General features: G+C 41.8%; 1 protein-coding gene and 1 long non-coding RNA gene across 2 annotated transcripts in view; one reads left to right on the top strand and one right to left on the bottom strand.

Moving 5' to 3' along the window:
- Window positions 1–18,534, top strand: part of LOC145434526 (uncharacterized) — a 369,322-nt gene that overhangs the window by 186,468 nt on the left and 164,320 nt on the right. The window lies entirely within an intron of this gene.
- Window positions 1–18,534, bottom strand: part of LOC145433961 (uncharacterized) — a 106,430-nt gene that overhangs the window by 77,835 nt on the left and 10,061 nt on the right. Inside the window, exons 2-3 of the mRNA XM_080311220.1 lie at window positions 9,680–9,877; window positions 2,071–2,211 (exon numbers count right to left, since the gene is read on the bottom strand). Of these exons, the coding sequence (XP_080167346.1) occupies window positions 2,071–2,211; window positions 9,680–9,877 (339 nt within the window). The remainder of the gene's footprint in view (window positions 1–2,070; window positions 2,212–9,679; window positions 9,878–18,534) is intronic.

The raw sequence follows: 18,534 nt of genomic DNA, 5'->3' as shown, positions 1-18,534 counted from the left end.
ATGGAGTATTTTTAGTGAGAAATAATTTCATATAATATAATTACATACTAGCAGTAAGTCGACTATTTTTTCAAATCCAAAATATTCCACTCTAATAACTCCGCTTCTTCTAGTTGGAATTGAGCCAAATTTTCTTTGAATCATATTTTTACACAATCTAACAATATCATGAGGTTGCCGGTATATTTCGAAAGTCTCTATTTGTAATTAATCCAAAATATTTTCTCTTAGCATTGCTTTCTACTGGTTGGAATTAAGCCAAATTTAAGTTCTTTTTAGATAATCTAACAATTTTAAGAAGTAGCCTCTTTTTTTAGATTCTGTCCTCATTTTTGAGAATATTTTTGGTAAATGTAGGGCAAATTAGACTAAGACAACAGTAAATCAGCATTAAAGTAACGCTCCGGCGACTATTTCGGCAGCTGAGCAGGAAAGTTGACCTTTTTTCTGGTCAACCACCTGATATGTTGTGGAAGCAAAACTGTACCTCTACATAAGCGTTTATCTGTTGATTCTTTACCAGCTTGTATCTAGCTAGACGTGAATTCGTAGGTCTTCTATCAGATAGTATGTAGACGTGAATTCGTTAATTCTCTATAAGCTATTTGTGAGTGGTCGTCGATGTGCTCGTAATAAAAACTGAATGCTTTTATTTGTGACTTACAAGACAGATACTTGATTTAAAGTTTTAAGATTAGTAACGTTATCGTATTGGCGGCCTGTCTCGTCTATCTGTAGCATCGGTATATGAGGCCAGGAACTGTCTGTTATCTGCCTAACTAAATAAACTTGTGCCGAGACTATGATAGGGACAAAATAAGCATGTTTGGCAAGCAAGGAATTCGATATCACCCAAGTAGGATTGAAAACATAAGTTGAACATGACTTCAATACTGTGACTTGGACTCGACTCGAGTCATAACACTATGACTCGGACTTGACCCTTAAAACGGTGACTTGGACTCGGACTCGAGTCGGTGATGAATTGGAAATGACTCGACTCGACTCGAGTCAAAACCACAAAAGTCAGATTGACTCGTGATTCGGAACCATGTGACTTGGTTACAACCCTGGCAGTGGTGAATTGGTAGTGATTGTTTTACATGATTTCGAGACTTTATGTATGTGTTTTGCATAATTACGCCTTGGTTGTTCTGACTAAATTACCATGACATTTCATGACGTTTTCTGATTTGTCGTAATATTTCACTATTGATTATTTATAACTCATAAGTTGTCCAAGGTGTGAGCGTTGCTACTCAAGTAGAAAAATTTACGTCATACCTTTCTACTCAATTGCAAGTAGAATTTGTAATTTCTGAGACATGTCGAAACTGCTTCAGGTGGGAGGGATGAATGAAAGGTCTGAGAAGTAGCCTACTAAAGTGAGTGTGTGTCTGAGTATATTTGGTGTGTTCGGGAGGGAGAAGGTGGTGGGTACATGCATTTAGCAGTTACTCGGAGGTAGCCCCATTCAATATCACTTAGTGTATCTTCTCGGCTAGCGCGAAGTGACTATAATGAGACTATACATTGGTAGAATCTTCGTAAATATATTCAGTAACCGTGATTCAGGGGCCAATTTACGCCGTTCAGATGCCGATTTAACTATGAGAGTGGTGCAATATTATCCATAATCTACATTCTACTTTTCAAAATCCAAATTACGAAAGTACATATTTTATACAAAATACTGTTCAGGTAGAAGTGGAAGTAGTATGAAAACATAAATACTTCAGCAACTCCCGTGAGTATGCAAAATCTACTTGAGTACCCCGAAAAAGTAGTAATCATCGACATATATATTATCTAATAAACATAATGTGATGGAGCAAAAATTTTTCCAGATTCGGATTTAGCGCCCACAAATTGGGTAAAACGACCCAAAGATATCATGGCGCAGAAATCGTGCAGACCAGTGTAATCGGAGAATAGTACATCGAGCTCAAGCCGCCTGCTGGTACCGATTGTCCTTCGAATTTTAATGTTGGTAATGTCATATTTCGTGATACGATTGTTGATATATACAATAATTCTTTATACTCTTAGCGGGTGGTAGGCTATAGTTACCGGTTTTCCTTTCCACTTCACTTCGAAAGTATGATTGTAGAGCAGAATTCCCGTCGTTACAGATTTGTATCCCGAATCTACTTTGAATGCTGTCATCCGCAACTTCTCTTCTTTAGTATTCATCGTATTGCAAGTTGTCCACTGCAATTGCAATTGTAAACTGCATGAAAAGATGCGACCCTACGAACAATATTTCGATACACTGCCGTTGGGACTTCCAAAAGTAGAAGCAATCGCTGCATTGATCACCTTTGTCGCGAAGTTACGTTTTTGATGCATTGCTGGGCAGCACCTATCTTATATATAATGACGAGAGAAGAAATTTCCAAAGGACTTCCGATTAGGGCGTTTTTTTTTGGACATGTCAAAATTTGTCAAAATTTTGTGAAAATTTTAGCGTTAGGTAAAGTCATAAATCTTTTAACCTCTGCATTTCGTTTGTATCATAGATTTTGCAGTGTCGGTGAACTTATCATTTGATATTTTACAGCTTGTAACCTACTTTAGAGGCCTACCGTTGTAAACGGTCAATTATTTGCTCATTGTGAATCATAAAAGGTCAAATAAAACAAATTGGTAGACATCGTGTTATGGTGAACGTACCGCATTATCGTAACTGAAGAAAGATTTCTTGGGCATTGCATCTTTCTTATATTAAGAATTGCACGATGACAAATTATAATATAAACACCATTTTCAGAATGAAGCAACACGGTGTGTCACCAGCAGTGTACCCACAACTTGACTGTTGTCAGCCAACAATTGCTGCTGCTGAACGTCCGTGGAAAGCTTCTTAGTAAGGACTTGCACTTTCCACGCAAGAATGTTGGAACGTATCTTTCGTTGTAATACATTTTTTTAATTATTTCTACCATGATACATAGGCTATTATAACCACTGGAATTCTTCATAGGGCCAGATTTCGATAAAATATTTTTTATTCGTGTAAATCAGTGGTTCCCAACGTGGGCGATATCGCCCCCAGGGGGCGATTTGGCGGTCTAGAGGGGCGAAAATGACGAAGGGGCGACGGGGGGCGAAAAAAGCGAATGGGCCGATTGCGGGGCGATGACGCGGTAGAACGGGAGACTTATTTTTTAGTCAATCCACGGTAATTTAGTTACAAAACTGTGTCAAATTAGACATCGAGCCGAAAATTTGACCTTTTTTTAGTCAACCCACCGGTGAATACAGTTTGTATTCCCAATTTCGGTACACAAAATTTGGGGGCGGATGATCGTGGTTTACCTTGAAAAGGGGGAGATGGGTCGAAAAAGGTTGGGAACCACTGGTGTAAAATGTTGCCTGTTTCGAAGCCAAAATCGTTTTTCAGGCCAAACTACTTCGTTAGGACAGCCAGTTCCAACCAGAAATGGATATAAATTGTACAATTTCAACATTATGTGGGAAAACACCTAATTTGCAAACGCGTGGTCAAATCTGGTCAAAATCCAGTTTGCTTAGGTCAAAAAAAGTCAAAAATTACCTTATTTTAGGTATAAAATAGCCCTACTTATGATATAAATAAGTGGTAAAAAGAGGTTCAATCAATAAATCAACAAGGTTTATTATTATTTTAATCGTTTCAAATCATCACAAGACTGCGATACAATTAAAAGATAGGAAGGTGTCGAGACAACTTGGAGTAGCCATTAAGATCAGACACCCACCTTAGCCTAGGCGAAGTAAATAAGAGGCATGTACACTGAATGAAAAGTTCATGAAAACGTTGTCAGGAGCACTTCAGCGGCTTTGTAAATTGACTTACTGGCGATTTACTTTATGAAGTCAAATATCGGCAAAGCAAAACACAGAATAAGATATTCGACTTGATATATATTCCGAAATGTTTGGATCAAGTCAACCACTCTAAGTGGCAATTCACTTCCATTCTATGCAGATTTCGAGTCATGTCAGACAAATTATCAATTCAAGTCATGTATAAACATGTTGAACTTCAAGTCAATTCTAAGTCATCATATAATTTTTGTTTATGGAGTTTGAATTAATGTGCACATTGGGCAGGGCACAATGATTCGAGTACTCCAATCTGAACAGAATAATTATTTTAATGATTCACGTCGAACAGCAAAATATGATATTTTCGAGTACTGAGATTAAACGCTGCTCGCCACTGAAAGATACATTATCGACGAGAATTATGACTCCGAAAAGATTTTCCACTGCGGAAGCATCGAAAACTTGATTGGTCGTACGTCGTACGGTCGTACGAACGTGACTGGAATTATTAAATTCCGAAGTTATTATCCTCCCACTACATTGCCACAAAGTGAAATGAAATCGGTCGGGTTGAAATATTACCAAAGTATCTTTAATGTGACGGATAACAGACATTATATTCTTTGTGATGGCGTAAAAGGAGCATGATGGAACCTTGACATCTTATATACTATGTGAAGATGCAAATGGAGATGCATATAGGCCATCGCTAAACAGTGTCAAACTGGTTCCTTGTTATTTCAGAACTACTAAAATGATTTGCGTCACGAATTATTTATGAAAGTTGCTGATAAGGATTCTTACAGTTTATACTCGATGGTAATCGAGAAGGGAGCCTAATTTAATGCACTGGCGCTTATTACGGTGAAAATGTCATACTTGTATGGCGGAAAAGTCATATTTGAGCATTCGGGAGAATCCCGTTACCAAATGATGCTGAAATGGCCAAGAAATAGCCAACTTCTGTGGCCAGCGAAACATATTTTTATTCAATGACAGTATGCATTTTGTACATTACATCGACAGATCTATATTTCATGCAAATCATCAGTGGGGCATGGAAGACAACGGCCGAACTCAGCAACATCGTGCAACTCGCATCATTATCTCAAAACGATCGCCCATTATTGGCTGTCGTAAACCGCAATTGCAATATCATATACAGCTCTAGACCGATTCATACAGATATATTAAACAATTACACATATATTCAACTATGCAAAGCCTCAGTTATACCTTTGCACAAGCAATAGTGATTGAACAAGTTTACGTATGATTATTTTTATCATAATATAATGCTGAAAAAGATTTTTAAAATTAAAGGTATATCGAAGCTGTTCCTTCTGCGATGTTGCTGCCGAACAATGTGACCAACTAAGCATCTCGAAAACGTGAAAGGAGATGGATTCCAGTCAATAAATAATTAGTGTCGATGATGTGATCACTGCTTAATCCAACTGACAAATTAAAAATGCTCTGGGATGTGGAAGTTTAAAATTATATGAAAATTTAGTCCGAGTCACGAATAATTTCATATTTCCCATATGTCATTCAATATTATGGCTCGACTGGAGTTATCCGAGCCCTGGTTTTCATCTCAGCTGCTCGCCATGTGATCCAAGTGTTTCTCAAAAAGCCTCGGCCGAAAGTGGCTGTTGCTAATAGTTTGCTGGGGAATCAACAATGATAAACATCGGACAGATGTAAACAGATTGAAGTATAGGAATCACCGTGTATAATAAAACAACAACTTGCTTTGGTTTCATTGTTTCTGTGCGAAAATGACCGTTTCGAAATTCTCGTTGAATTCGTGTTGACCAGAAGTTAATGAGAAAAATATTTAATGACTCAGTGATGATAGCGGATATTGAAACGTATTTCAGTAAAGAAGCACCGTTATAAGGTATTTGAAATATTTGAAATTTTATATTGTAGCGGTCGGCAACACATACGAACCGTGGGCCGAATCCGGCTAGCGACGGGATCGTGAGCAGCCGCGGCCGGCTCCTTGTCGTACATAATATCGTGGCCCGCGGCATTAACAAGACAAAGCTACGTTCTAATCTAACCGATGGTCACGTGCATTCTCTACTAAAGCGTTCTACGCCCGATATGCAGCCGGAATTCCAAAGGCTTGTTCACAACTTCGATCGACCACAGATGTTGAAGATTTAGAACCTATTAAATTAACCTACACTAAGCTAATAGATCATTGCATACTGTTTTTGGTCTCAATGCTTTATAGGCAACGTTTACATTAAATACAGTCCATTCCTTGAATAGATCGATGAATAGGAGAATAATACTTTAATTCAGGAATCATAACCGTCAAGTAATTCGTGTTCCCTGGAAGACTCATATTCAGTCCCTAGAAACTAAATTATCTCCGAAGTGCGACCTGTTCTACAGCCTTAGCGCTTCATGCCAGCATGGGTTATTCTGATACTCTTTAAATCCTCCAATCGAAGTTACATTGTGGCTTCCTCTTTGGGGGGGGGGGCTGCCAGTAAAACTGCACTCAAACCACTGCAAAGACTTCTTTTACCTCTGAATCAAAAGCGCGCAAGTAACCTACAACACACGCGCGTCCATGTCGTCCAAATATTATATGATCGACCGAAACGATCATCGTTCTATCAAATATGCCGGACCTGATGTGTGGAGCAGTATCCCCCCGACCATTCGAAAGTCGACGAGCATGTCCTCATTCAAGTCGCAATACAAGCTATTACTACTAAATAAATACAGTCATAGGCGCCGACTTTTAATTTTTTACGAGGTGGCGAAGTCTTGTGACGTCATAATTGTTCCGTATCGAGGCGTCATCGTCTCACGAAAACGCACTTTACTACATGCCGTTGGTGTACGTGCAGAGTTAAACCATTCGCGTGACGTTTTAATATCGGCCCTACACTCATTAATATCAAATTTATTTCACTGAGAATCTGCAGTTGCAACGATGTTATTCACGCGCAATCCCCCGTGTGAGTAACGAAATACACTATGCACTGGCCTTGCTAGTAACACACGACCACTCTCGAATACTTCAAGCAGACGATAACGATGATTACAAACGCGAAATCGCGCAGCCAATCAGTAATTGTCTCTTGCGGTTGCTTGCTTCGCATTGAACGACTCGCATCGCGGCAATTGTTTGCTGATTAAAACGGCAATTTCCGAGGCATCGATTCATTTCCCGGTTTACTTCGCGAAGCATTTCGGGAGTACATCGGCCAATTCGCAAATTCAATCTGCATGTCGACGGTCACCAAAACATACTAATTGAATTACGTGTTGACGGCCGCACAAATTTCCTTCAACGGCCGTGCGTTGGCCACCCCTGCGCTAGAAATAATTCCACTTCCGGGCGCATGCCGCGATCATATCAATAGAAATCCACTGTCTATCTAATGCCTAATAGTTTATTATTCGATATTGTTGTTCTAGATACGAGTACATCCAGCAATCAAGTTTATCGGAATGCAAAAGGTTCCCTGTTCATACGAATCGAATAAATCAGAATTTGTGTCACCCAGAATCTTGTGACGCGTATCTATGCCAATATTAACTGTGTTCCATACTGACATAGGTGATAAGATGATGATACCATGAAACAGTTTATAACATTCTCGGTTTGCGATCATTTTTTAATGTCAATTTCACCGTGAATCAGTATCGCCACGAATTAGTTTTGAGTCTGACACCGTATTGAGTAGCTTGCGTCGCGGCAATTGTTTTCTGTATATCGGTGTTTAAGCTGTATTGCTGCATTTCCCGAGTAATGTTACTGGCAAAGCCTTGTTAGAGAAACGAATCTGCACAGAAATGAATTTCAATTCGCAGGCACACTGCAACACTCCCTCCAATTTCGCACACCGATTACCAAGACCATCACGAATCTAGCTAGCTCATGAATGGTTTTGTAAACGAATATGGGCGCACATAACTTAGATTTCAGAAAAGCAGAACGTCTATTTCGGCGCCTGGTAGGGAGAGGATCTAGGATGTTGCTTCTCGGTACACGCTAGGCGCGTAGCCAGTCGAAAAATTATAGGGATTTGGATATATTTTCAAATTTAACAATATAGCATCAATTCAATTCCGGTCAAGTACATGTGTAAAGGGCGATCATATAATCTCTTCGTATTGACGATTTTAGATGTATGATAATCTAGCCATAGAGTCCGGGATTGCTGTCAATTAATGAGTCCCTGATATCTGGTGAACAATTAAATAGGCGCGCGTATTAGCCTACACGGTCTCGGCGACAGCTTTCGCAAATCAAAATCTCCGAACTTGATGGCACCGATTTCAAACCTCTATCGTCTTTCAGAACTCGATACACATCTTCTGATCGTTACGTTCAAGTATTAGCGGGAATCAATAACGGACGTTAAAGTTTGTTTGCAGCGATTCGATGTTATTCAGTTTCGTGATGTCGCTTTTTAATCAATATGGCACAAAACAATCACTAATTAGCATAAAATCGATCGCATTGTCTCCAAACCAGCGAGAGATAGGAGCCAAAGCATGCTAGACCCGAAACACGATAGTTAGGCCAGCAATGATGTATTCCACTCCAGGTCAATTGCAGATGCTATTGTGTAGGTTAGCGATGATATCGTGCACCCTGCACACCAGGCCAAAGCCGCCAATGCAGATGGGATTGCGCAGGCAAGCGCTGATATAGTTTGACCTGGGCCTATTGCAGATGCGATTGTCCATTGTTCAAGCCTGCGGAACCAGGCTTGATCGAGACACGATAATTCAGGCTAGCGACGATTGCCACGCGCACGGGAATGAATGACCTAATTTCGCGACCATCTCAGCCGGAGATCATCACAGACTCTTATCGCAAATTGACAACACGTTTCTCGCAAATCAGCCGTGCGGAACACTGATAACACTATTATTGAATTGCAGTTGAATATTAGAGTTAGAATGATCATTTCAAAATGAAGGGGTTTCGCGTTTCAAATAGGGAAGTTAAACCCCTGAAACCCACGTGGCTACGCGCCTAGCACTCGCGCCTAGCGAAATCGAAGACGTCTCTAACGAGGTCGCATCGATTCGCCTGGTTACTAATTACTGGTCACAAATCACTTGGACGTTTGAGCATTTTGTACGAGGTGGCCGCCACCTCGTAACCTCCTAAGTCGGCGCCTATGAATACAGTCCATCCTCAAAATTACTGGACCACGACTGAACTATCGATCTCGCTTTCCATGACATGTCGCCCTATTACTCTTCATTTCTTTTTCTGTACTATCTTCTTTACTTTCATTCACTGTGCATGTCTCTTCTTTACATCGCCTAGGCCAAGGTAGGTGTCTGATTCCATAGACTACTCATACCGATTCGACATATTCCTGTCTTTTCATTGTATCGCATTTTTGTTGTGTATTGAACTAATAAAATTGCTAATAAACCAATGATGATGATGATGCTGATGATGATGATGATGATGTCATGCCGGCCGACTGGGGAGGTGCCCCGACTTTGCTATATTCCAATCCTAGAGGTTCAGCCTCAAGATTAAGTTATATCAATATTTTATTAAAACCTAAACTATATACTGTATGGCGATAGAACGCATACTGTTATGTTCGTGCATTTTACGTCGGCATCGTTTGTCTCTTATTTGTCTAGGATTAGTAATTACCGCCAATCATTATTTCCTCGTTTGTCATGCTTCGTATTTATATCCTGTGTTCTGTTGTCTCGGGGTCTTTCGTTTAACTGCACTCTGGATCGTGTCGCATGTATTAAAGTTATTCTGCTGATAATATACTGATTTCTCATTGCAACCTCGTCGTATTGAGTTATTGTTTAAACAAGATCAAGAACATAACACATATACATAACATACCGCCTCTGTCTCGAAGAAACGTAGTATAAGATTCATCATGAACGACTTTCCCTGTCTTGCAGCCCCCGAGATGGAAATTATGGAAAAGGCTTTATCGCCAATGTTGGATTCCCTCAAGAACCTGGTAAATTCGGTATGGTCCAGATATAGATCTCCATCTTTCACTTTCGTAATGAGTGTGTGTCCAGCTTCATACGCCTTAAATAAATATCATGAAATAGTGTTCCGTAATATGAATGATGATTGTGACCAGAGCTTAGGAGCCGGAGCCGGAGCCCGGAGCCGGAGCCCCGGAGCCGTGCATTTTCACCGGAGCTGGAGCCGGAGCCGGAGCTCTACATAAAATTGAGCCGGAGCCGGAGCTGGAGCCCCTTATTGAGGAGTAGCTCCGGCTCCGACCTATTTCATAAGATGCCATTATATATATATATGCAACAACCACATCTGCTGATATCATAATTGAACAGCAGGCCTGAATTTTAGTGCTGTGCACATAAATGGCATAAAGTGGGTTCTAGTGCATGGGTCACCAACACGCGGCCCGCGAGGTCCTATTTTGCGGCCCGCGACCTGATTTGAACGCTTAGTAAATCAACTTGAAATGCTGAAATTGATTTCAGTCGAAACACGATGTTGTTGTTGTTCAAAGTAAGCCTTTCTATGTGTCTAATATTACTATTCCTAGTCGATACGGCTTCAGCATGAAAATATCATTCCATGGATGAAGAATTTGTTGGTACGAATGGGTATATTGCTCTGACGTGCAATGGCCCACCACTGCCAAGACCGAGACGCTTTAAAAGCCACCTTGGGCTATCCAAAAGACCAAGCTTTACGAGGTGATAGTTGTCTAGCAAGTAGGCCCACCGTGTTTAGCTAACCCCAATATTGATTCTTTAATCCAGGGGTGGCCAATCTGCGGCATTAGAAGGGAAATTATGCGGCTGTCGACACTTTAAATACCTACCCTAAGTTTCCGAAGACAACCCCTACATCAGCTCTATCGGTGAATCTGATCACATTGGCCGGAAAAGGATAAATATTTTATAGTAATATGTGAAACTATACTAATATATTTTGACAAAATTCACTCATGAATATGAAAAATTTGACGCGCTTGGCGCGACTCCAGAACGGTTTCCTGTGGCTCTTTACATCATAACTACTAACGATTTCGGTGCGCATAGTAAGCCGAGATGCATAAATAGATTAGTTCGGAGGGTACCGGCAATGGACATGGACAGTTTAACGTGGGTATTTGGCCCCAGCTATAGTTTATCACGGCTAACTAACGGTATGCGGCCGCAGGCTACATGAGTAATCGAAATGCAGCCGTGAATAGCAAAAATGTAGGCGACCCCTGTTTTAGCGGCTACAGAGTGTTGTCAGATATCGTGTACAGCTCATAGTTCAAAATATAATGAAATTGATGATCATGATACTTTTTGTTGTATTTGTGTTTGTTCAATAAAATATTATTTCTTTTGTGCTGGCTATAGCCTAACCGTCGCCCATGTTAGAGGACACATCATTCTAATAACGTAGAGTTATCAGACGTGGTTGCCTACTTTTATCTCAATATTGATGTCATGCGGCCCGCGGCCTCGAGGAATTTGGAAAAGTGGCCCGCTACCCATTTTGAGTTGGCGACCCCTGTTCTAGTGCAACTATGATGTTGTCACCAATTGACAAGTATTCAGTATGACGTCACAAGCTGGCACGGCGGCACCTATATGTCTTCGTTGCTACATCGGATGTTACTGACGGCTGACATAATCTAGATTACAATAGATAACTAACCTATGGGTAGATTAGTAACCTATATAGACCAGGAATCGCCAACCTTTTCGGCTAAAGTGGCACATGCAATTGACGAGCGACTGTGCGGCCCACTAGCCGCGCCAAGCGGGTAAAATTTTCTAACTTTATAAATAAACTAGGTCAATAATATTATTACTTGAGTATTGCGGGTCTATTGTATACCCCCCGCTAGGCTAAGTTTGCAAGGACACGACTGTTCGGCGTCTGGTCACGTCAATATCGAAGGTCTCCGATAATATGCGACAATAATTTTGTGCCTACATTTCACCGTCGACGATCTTTATGCGAGCGCGAAAATACTGTCTTGCGTGATTACGAATACAGTTAGACTCAATCGGGTCAATTGGGCGTTTTTTTTTCATTGTCAGTAGGGGGTAGGCTACCAAGCAAGAAATCTTATGACAATTTGGGTGGAGGCCAAAAAGCTGAGTAAAAACATCCTGGATTTTCGCTTAATCTGCGAGTTCCAAGATCTCCCGATTTAGAAGTAGATGATCCGCACGCCAAAACATTGGATGTTCGTGCGAAGTTAGTAGATCTACAAATCCAGGATGTAGGACGCTTTTGCGTCAAAATTAGAGCCCGACCGATATTGGATTTCTGAGCCGATACCGATAAGACCGATATCCAGTACCTCCACCGATAACCCCGATATATTCAGCCGATATTCAAAAGATATGGAATCTAGCTCCAGGCCCATATCTAACACCTCAGAGCATTTCTTTTAACAACTTCACAGCCATTGATATGCTTGAACATGAAATAAATGATCAAGGAACTATAAAAATATATCAAAAGCACCAATCCAGCAGTTGCAGATTACAGTTCATGAAGCACAATTTCTTGGCCCTTTCTCCAAATAGTGAACTTCTGTGGTCTTCCATAGATGATGTATATAGTACTAAACACAGTGAGCAGTCTTTCACTTGGTACCATAGTTAGTGGCACAGCAAGAATTGGAAATCTTTCTTCATTTCGGTTTCACCACTCCCTTGCAGGGGATCTTTCCTTCAATGGTTTCACCAAATATTGATTATTATATCGATATTGTTCTGGCAGTGCACCTGGAGCTTTCAGCACATCAACAAATAGCTGAAGAGAATGTGCAAAACAACTCAAATTGTCCACGTCTGCAACTGCTCCACCCATCCCCCTTGGGCCTTGACCATGACCAGCATTTCAACAATCAATCGATCACTATTTTACGCTCTTTTGTCAGAATTGGCCAATGTCATCATGGAATCAAAAATGTTCATATCAATTATTGGCTTTACTCCACGTTTGCTTGATTTTCTTGCCCTCTATGCTCGCATATTTCCCATCATGGTAACCCCGCAGCCGCAGGCCTCAGTCAGACTTCATACATTAATGGTATAATTAGCTCTGTTGGTACCGAACCGAGAAATGTTTCGACGCGACGATTTTCTCTGTCATTTCGATGGTCAGTCCAGCATGATTGGAGTTCTCATTTCTCTTACTGATTGAAATCTTCCGCAGACAACTATCCATCCAGCTGCTCTCTGTCTTACGTAATCGATCACTGAAGGGGGATTCCCACGAAGTCAGTGGAGCATAGCGGTGGTTAGTCATCTATAATATTTTTCATATAGGCACGCCTACTGCCCTGTATGCAGTATGCACTATATGCAGCTTGGCCATTTATTTTTGTAATTTACCGTCCTCGCGTCTTCTATCGATTTCTCTGACTCCCTGCCACCATGTTGTGACGTCACGAATATGGCCGATATCTTTTTACCTTCGATGGCCGATACCGATATTTCTTTCCAAGCGTGATATCGACTCGATATTACCGGCGAGCCGATAATCGGTCGGGCTCTAGTCAAAATGACGCAAAATGTAGTGATCCGTGGAAGGTTGCCATGTCAACCCATCGACTTTGTGGTGATTATTGTTTCTTCGTGATCTCACCAATCGTGTTGATTACCCGCATCTTACATGTGGCGAGATAGCGCAGTGGTATAATCCGCGGCTGCAACACCAATGGGTGCGGGTTCGAGTCCGACCGAGGTCGACTTCCGAATTCCGATATCTAAGTGTTGGAGGTTTACCTAGGCTCCTCCTCGCCACCTCATCCGCGTCAGCGGTGTCTTACAAAAAGCCTAGAGGTGGGCCGTGCTATAAGTCGGCAGTTACGGAAAAACAAGAAGAATATCGGCCTGGTGTAAATGACCATAGTAGTCGATAAACACCATGAATACCCAAAAAACAAACAAACCCGCATCTTACCCTACCTTATATATTGAGTGTTTTATGTACCGCGTTTAGTTGCTCGAGTCTTCATTTAGTTAATAAAAACCAAACTTGCGTTGAGGTCGTAGTACGTTTTCAGTACAATTTTATTAACTAAACGAACGTTGTCGTCTTTTCCGTAAAAGACATGGCTGCTTACAACGAGAAGCTCATCCGCGTACCAGTGTTGGAGGTGTTACCACGTGCAGTGGATTCGCAGAAGGTTTTCAACCATTGGAAGCGTATGTTGGAGAGCTATATTGAAGCCGTTGAGCAATCAAGAAATGCCGGCTCCGCATCGTCTGGGAGTGGGTCGGATTCACCCGCACTTTCCGCCATCAATAAGATCGCTATTATGGGTGGATACATGTCTGCTGAGATATTTTCGTATATCGAAGATAAGGAGAACTACCTTGAAGCAATGGAGAAATTGAAGAAGATGTATGTCAAGAAGAACAATACTATTTACGCTCGTCATAACCTCTCGGCCAGAAAACAAATGACGAGTGAGAGCGTATCTGAATTTGCACAAGAATTGTTAACATTGGGCAAGAAATGCGAGTTCAAGTCGGTTACCGCAGAAACGCATTTGGAAGAATCTGTACGCGATGCGTTCATTTCTGGATTGCGATCAGCAAATATACGTCTCCGTCTTCTGGAACACGAGGAACTATCTTTGGATAAAGCGCTTCAAGTTGCAGACACTATGGAGAAAGCAGAGTGCTTCTCTCGTTCCTACGAGACCACCGCTACTGTGAGTAGCATGGCTCGCATAGATTGCGCATCCGCACACATTGCTGCGAATAATGATGCGAGCGAGATCGCTAATGTGAATAGCGTGGCTCGCACGGATTGTACATCTTCGAATAATGGCGTAAGTGAAGTCGGGGTAGTCCGTCGTCAATCGTCGAAGTGTATATTTTGTGGTAACAGTCACGTTTTAGACCGTGCCCTATGCCCTGCTCGGTACGTGAGGTGTTTCAAGCAGTGTTGGGATCAAGTCACTACCTTAAAGTCACGAGTCATTTCGAGTCATTGCCCATTTTGACTCGAGTCAAGTCAAGTCAATCGATTTTCAAAGGTGACTCGAGTCAAGTCAAGTCACTCGATTTTTGGAGGTGACTCGAGTCAAGTCGAGTCAAGTCAAGTCAAGTCACGAGTCAAGTCACAATTCAAGTCAAGTTGCCTTTTCGAAGTCTGGGGCATGACAACGTTATTGCATTTTGCTATCTGTCTGAAATACAGATTGAGTGGTTATTGATTTTGAACCGATGAACGAACATAGAGTTAAATATACACGCAAGAAGGCGCTGTATCGCTCACATATACGTAGAACTGCTAAACCACAATATATAGTTTCCAGCCAAAATAGATAATAGATACGAATTGATAGGATGAAATACATAACCCATTTACAAATCGATCTGATACAATTCGAGCCTGCGCCAATGGTTGAGGACTATATAAACTATATTCGAATTCAATTTCAATAAAACAAGAGGTTTAGTCAACGTAAAACCAGAGATTAATTACTTTACTGTCCTAGCTTATACTAGTTTACGACAACGTGAGCTATATTCTTCGATCACTTCGTTTGCGGTCAATTTATTTGTGAGGGAACAATGGAGGCTCAGTAAAACGCACGATCATTAAATGATTGGTCGCTCTCGCGGGTTTTACCAGCGTTTCGCGAACAATCCGAACATATGCAAGATCCATTGATTTTTATCGACATCGATTACTTGATGACTTGAAATTGACTCGTGAATTTTGCTCCGAGTCACGAGTCAATCCATATTTCTGATACGCCGAGTCAAGTCAAGTCAAGTCATTTTAGCAAAGTGACTCGAGTCAAGTAAAGTCATTCAAAAAAGGTGACTCGAGTCTGACTCGAGTCAAGTCATGACTCGAGTCATCCCAACACTGGTTTCAAGTGCCAAAAGCAAGGACATTTCAGTAAAATGTGTCGATCCCAAGTAGTGAAAACAGCTGCGTCTGTCACTGAACCTCGAATCTCGTCCATTCTTGCATCTAATGGCTGTTCCTCGCTGTCCAACACTACTGTGCCAGCTTACATTCGTAAAGCAAAGTTGCGTGCCTTACTGGATTCCGGAGCTTGGGAAAATTACATGGATTCTAAAGTAGCCGCTTCGCTTGGGTTGAAAGGCAGAGGTCTGCAAACCATGATCAAACTCGCTTCAGGACAATTCGCCGCCGAAGTCAACGGTTTCGTTTGTGTTCCTGTGGATTTGGGTAATCGAATATATAAATCTATTCGGTTCGGCGTTCTTGACGATCTTTGTTGCGATTTGGTTCTAGGCCATAATTTCTTCGAAAAGCATAAAAGAGTTGTTTTTGAATTCAGTGGCGATGGAGATCTAACCATCAACAGCGGCAGAGCAAGTGGCGGAGGCGATGGGCTGGTTACAAATGAAAGCGCTGACGGGAGCGCTGATACAGCAGCAGCAGCAACTGATGCCTGTAATGTGATAGCTGCTAAAGTGGATGAGACGCCGTGTATTTTTCGGTTTGTAGATGGGAACGTGCAGCCCTTGGCTACCAAGTCCAAAAACTACAGTAATGATGACAAGGTGTTTATACGTGACGAAGTCTCAAAACTTCTGGATTCTGGGGTGATTGAACCTTCCTCGTCTCCGTGGAGAGCTCAGGTATTGGTGGTAAAGGACTCCAGACACAAGAAGAGATTGGTCGTTGATTACTCTCAAACAATCAACCGCTATACTCCGCTAGATGCGTATCCGCTTCCGAAGATTGAAAACGTCGTAAATGAAGTAGCTCGAGGTAAATGGTACAGTGCGATAGATTTGAAGTCCGCTTACCATCAGGTACCTCTTGGAAGTAATGATAAGCCTTTTACTGCATTCGAAGCTTGTGGTCGTCTATATCAATTTTGCAGGCTTCCCTTTGGAGTCACTAATGGAGTTGCTGCGTTTCAACGCTTTATTGACAGATTTATAGAAGGCAACGGACTGAAAGGCACTGTCGCTTATCTAGACGACATTACCATTTATGGCGATACAAAGCAACAGCATGATGAACGTTTGCATGCTTTTATAACCGCCGCGAAGGTTTGTGATCTAACTCTGAATGTTAACAAGTGCAAGTTCTGTGTCAAGGAATTGTCCATTTTGGGACACCTCGTCGCTCACGACTCCATAAAGCCCGATCCTGCTCATCTGAAGCCTCTAGTTGACTTACCTGCGCCTTCTGACGGAAAAAGTTTGAAACGTTGTCTGGGAATGTTTTCTTACTATTCGAAGTGGATATCGAATTTTTCCGGTAAAATTGGTCCGCTATGTAACAACGATTTGACATTTCCCTTAAGCAGCGAAGCCTTGATGGCATTTCGGCAATTGAAGAACGATCTCCTACGGTCAAGTCTCGGCTGTATTCTGGAGGATGAAGAATTTACCATCGAGTGTGATGCTTCTGAATACGCCATTGCTGCAATACTCAGCCAAAGAGGTAGGCCGGTAGCGTTTGCGCACAGAACGCTGAACAAGCATGAGAAGAGGTACGCTGCCGTAGAAAAAGAAGCAGCTGCCATTATTGAGGCAGTACGTAAGTGGGGCTATCTACTTCATATAAAACCGTTTACCTTGATCACGGATCAAAAGGCACTGTCCTTCATATTCGCGAAATCTCATCGCAGTAAGATAAAGAATACAAAATTGTCCTTGTGGAAACTCGAATTAAGTGCATTCAAATACCGCATCAAACATCGACCAGGTAAAGACAACGTAGCCGCCGATTCGATGTCGAGAGTTTGTGCCTTTACAGGATCGAGCTTACGTAATATTCACGTAACACTGTCGCACCCAGGAGTGCGACGGATGATGCACTTCGTTCGAGCTAAATGTTTACCTTTTTCCACAGAAGAAATAAAGAAGGAGTGCCGAGATTGCCCAGAATGTGCTGAAATTAAACCTCGATTTTTCAGACCAGAAGCTTATACTCTCGTCAAAGCTATTAGGGCATGGGATCGCGTGAGTATGGATTTCAAGGGACCAGTCGCTGGAAAGCGACCTTACTTGCTTGTTGTAATCGACGAATTCAGTCGTTTTCCTTTCGTCTTCCCATGCGCCGATATGACGTCGCAGACTGTTATTAGCTGTTTATCGTCATTGTTCGCTTTGTTTGGATTACCTGGCTATGTACATAGTGACAGGGGAAAGTCTTTTCTCTCTAAAGATGTCCACGAGTTTTTGATCCGAAAGGGTGTTGCGACCAGTCGTACCACTCCCTATCACCCTACGGGTAACAGTCAATGTGAGCGGGCTAATCAGACGATATGGAGGTCAATTAAACTTTTACTCGCATCTCACAAATTGCCAGAGAGCGCTTGGGAAGCGGTGTTAGCAGACGCCTTACACTCTATAAGGTCATTATTATGTACTGCCACCGGAGTCACTCCACATGAACGTTTCTTTTCATTTTGTCGTCGATCGATGCACGGTCAATCTATTCCAGATTGGATGATATCTAGCAAAGATGCGCTCCTGAGGAAATTCGTCCGAAATAAAAGCGATCCTCTCTGCGAATATGTCGAACTCATTGAAGTAAATCCAAAGTATGCTCTTGTAAAGCGCCGAGACGGTCGTGAAAGTACGGTATCTGTGAAAGACCTTGCTCCGTGTCCTCCTCGTGAACGAACAGAATCCCTGCGTTCAAAGTCCGAAACTGAGGAAGATATGGAGATTCCGGAGCGTGAACCTGAACAAGTGGTTGAAGAATCGATTCGGTCAGTTGAGAAGGAGCGCACG

The sequence above is a fragment of the Botryllus schlosseri genome, chromosome 1, assembly GCF_051294905.1.
Source record: "Botryllus schlosseri isolate E-star chromosome 1, Bs_hap1, whole genome shotgun sequence".
NCBI classification, from domain to species: domain Eukaryota; kingdom Metazoa; phylum Chordata; class Ascidiacea; order Stolidobranchia; family Styelidae; genus Botryllus; species Botryllus schlosseri.
The sequence above is the reverse complement of the archived record's forward strand: the minus strand, read 5'-3'. Positions and strand labels throughout refer to the sequence as shown.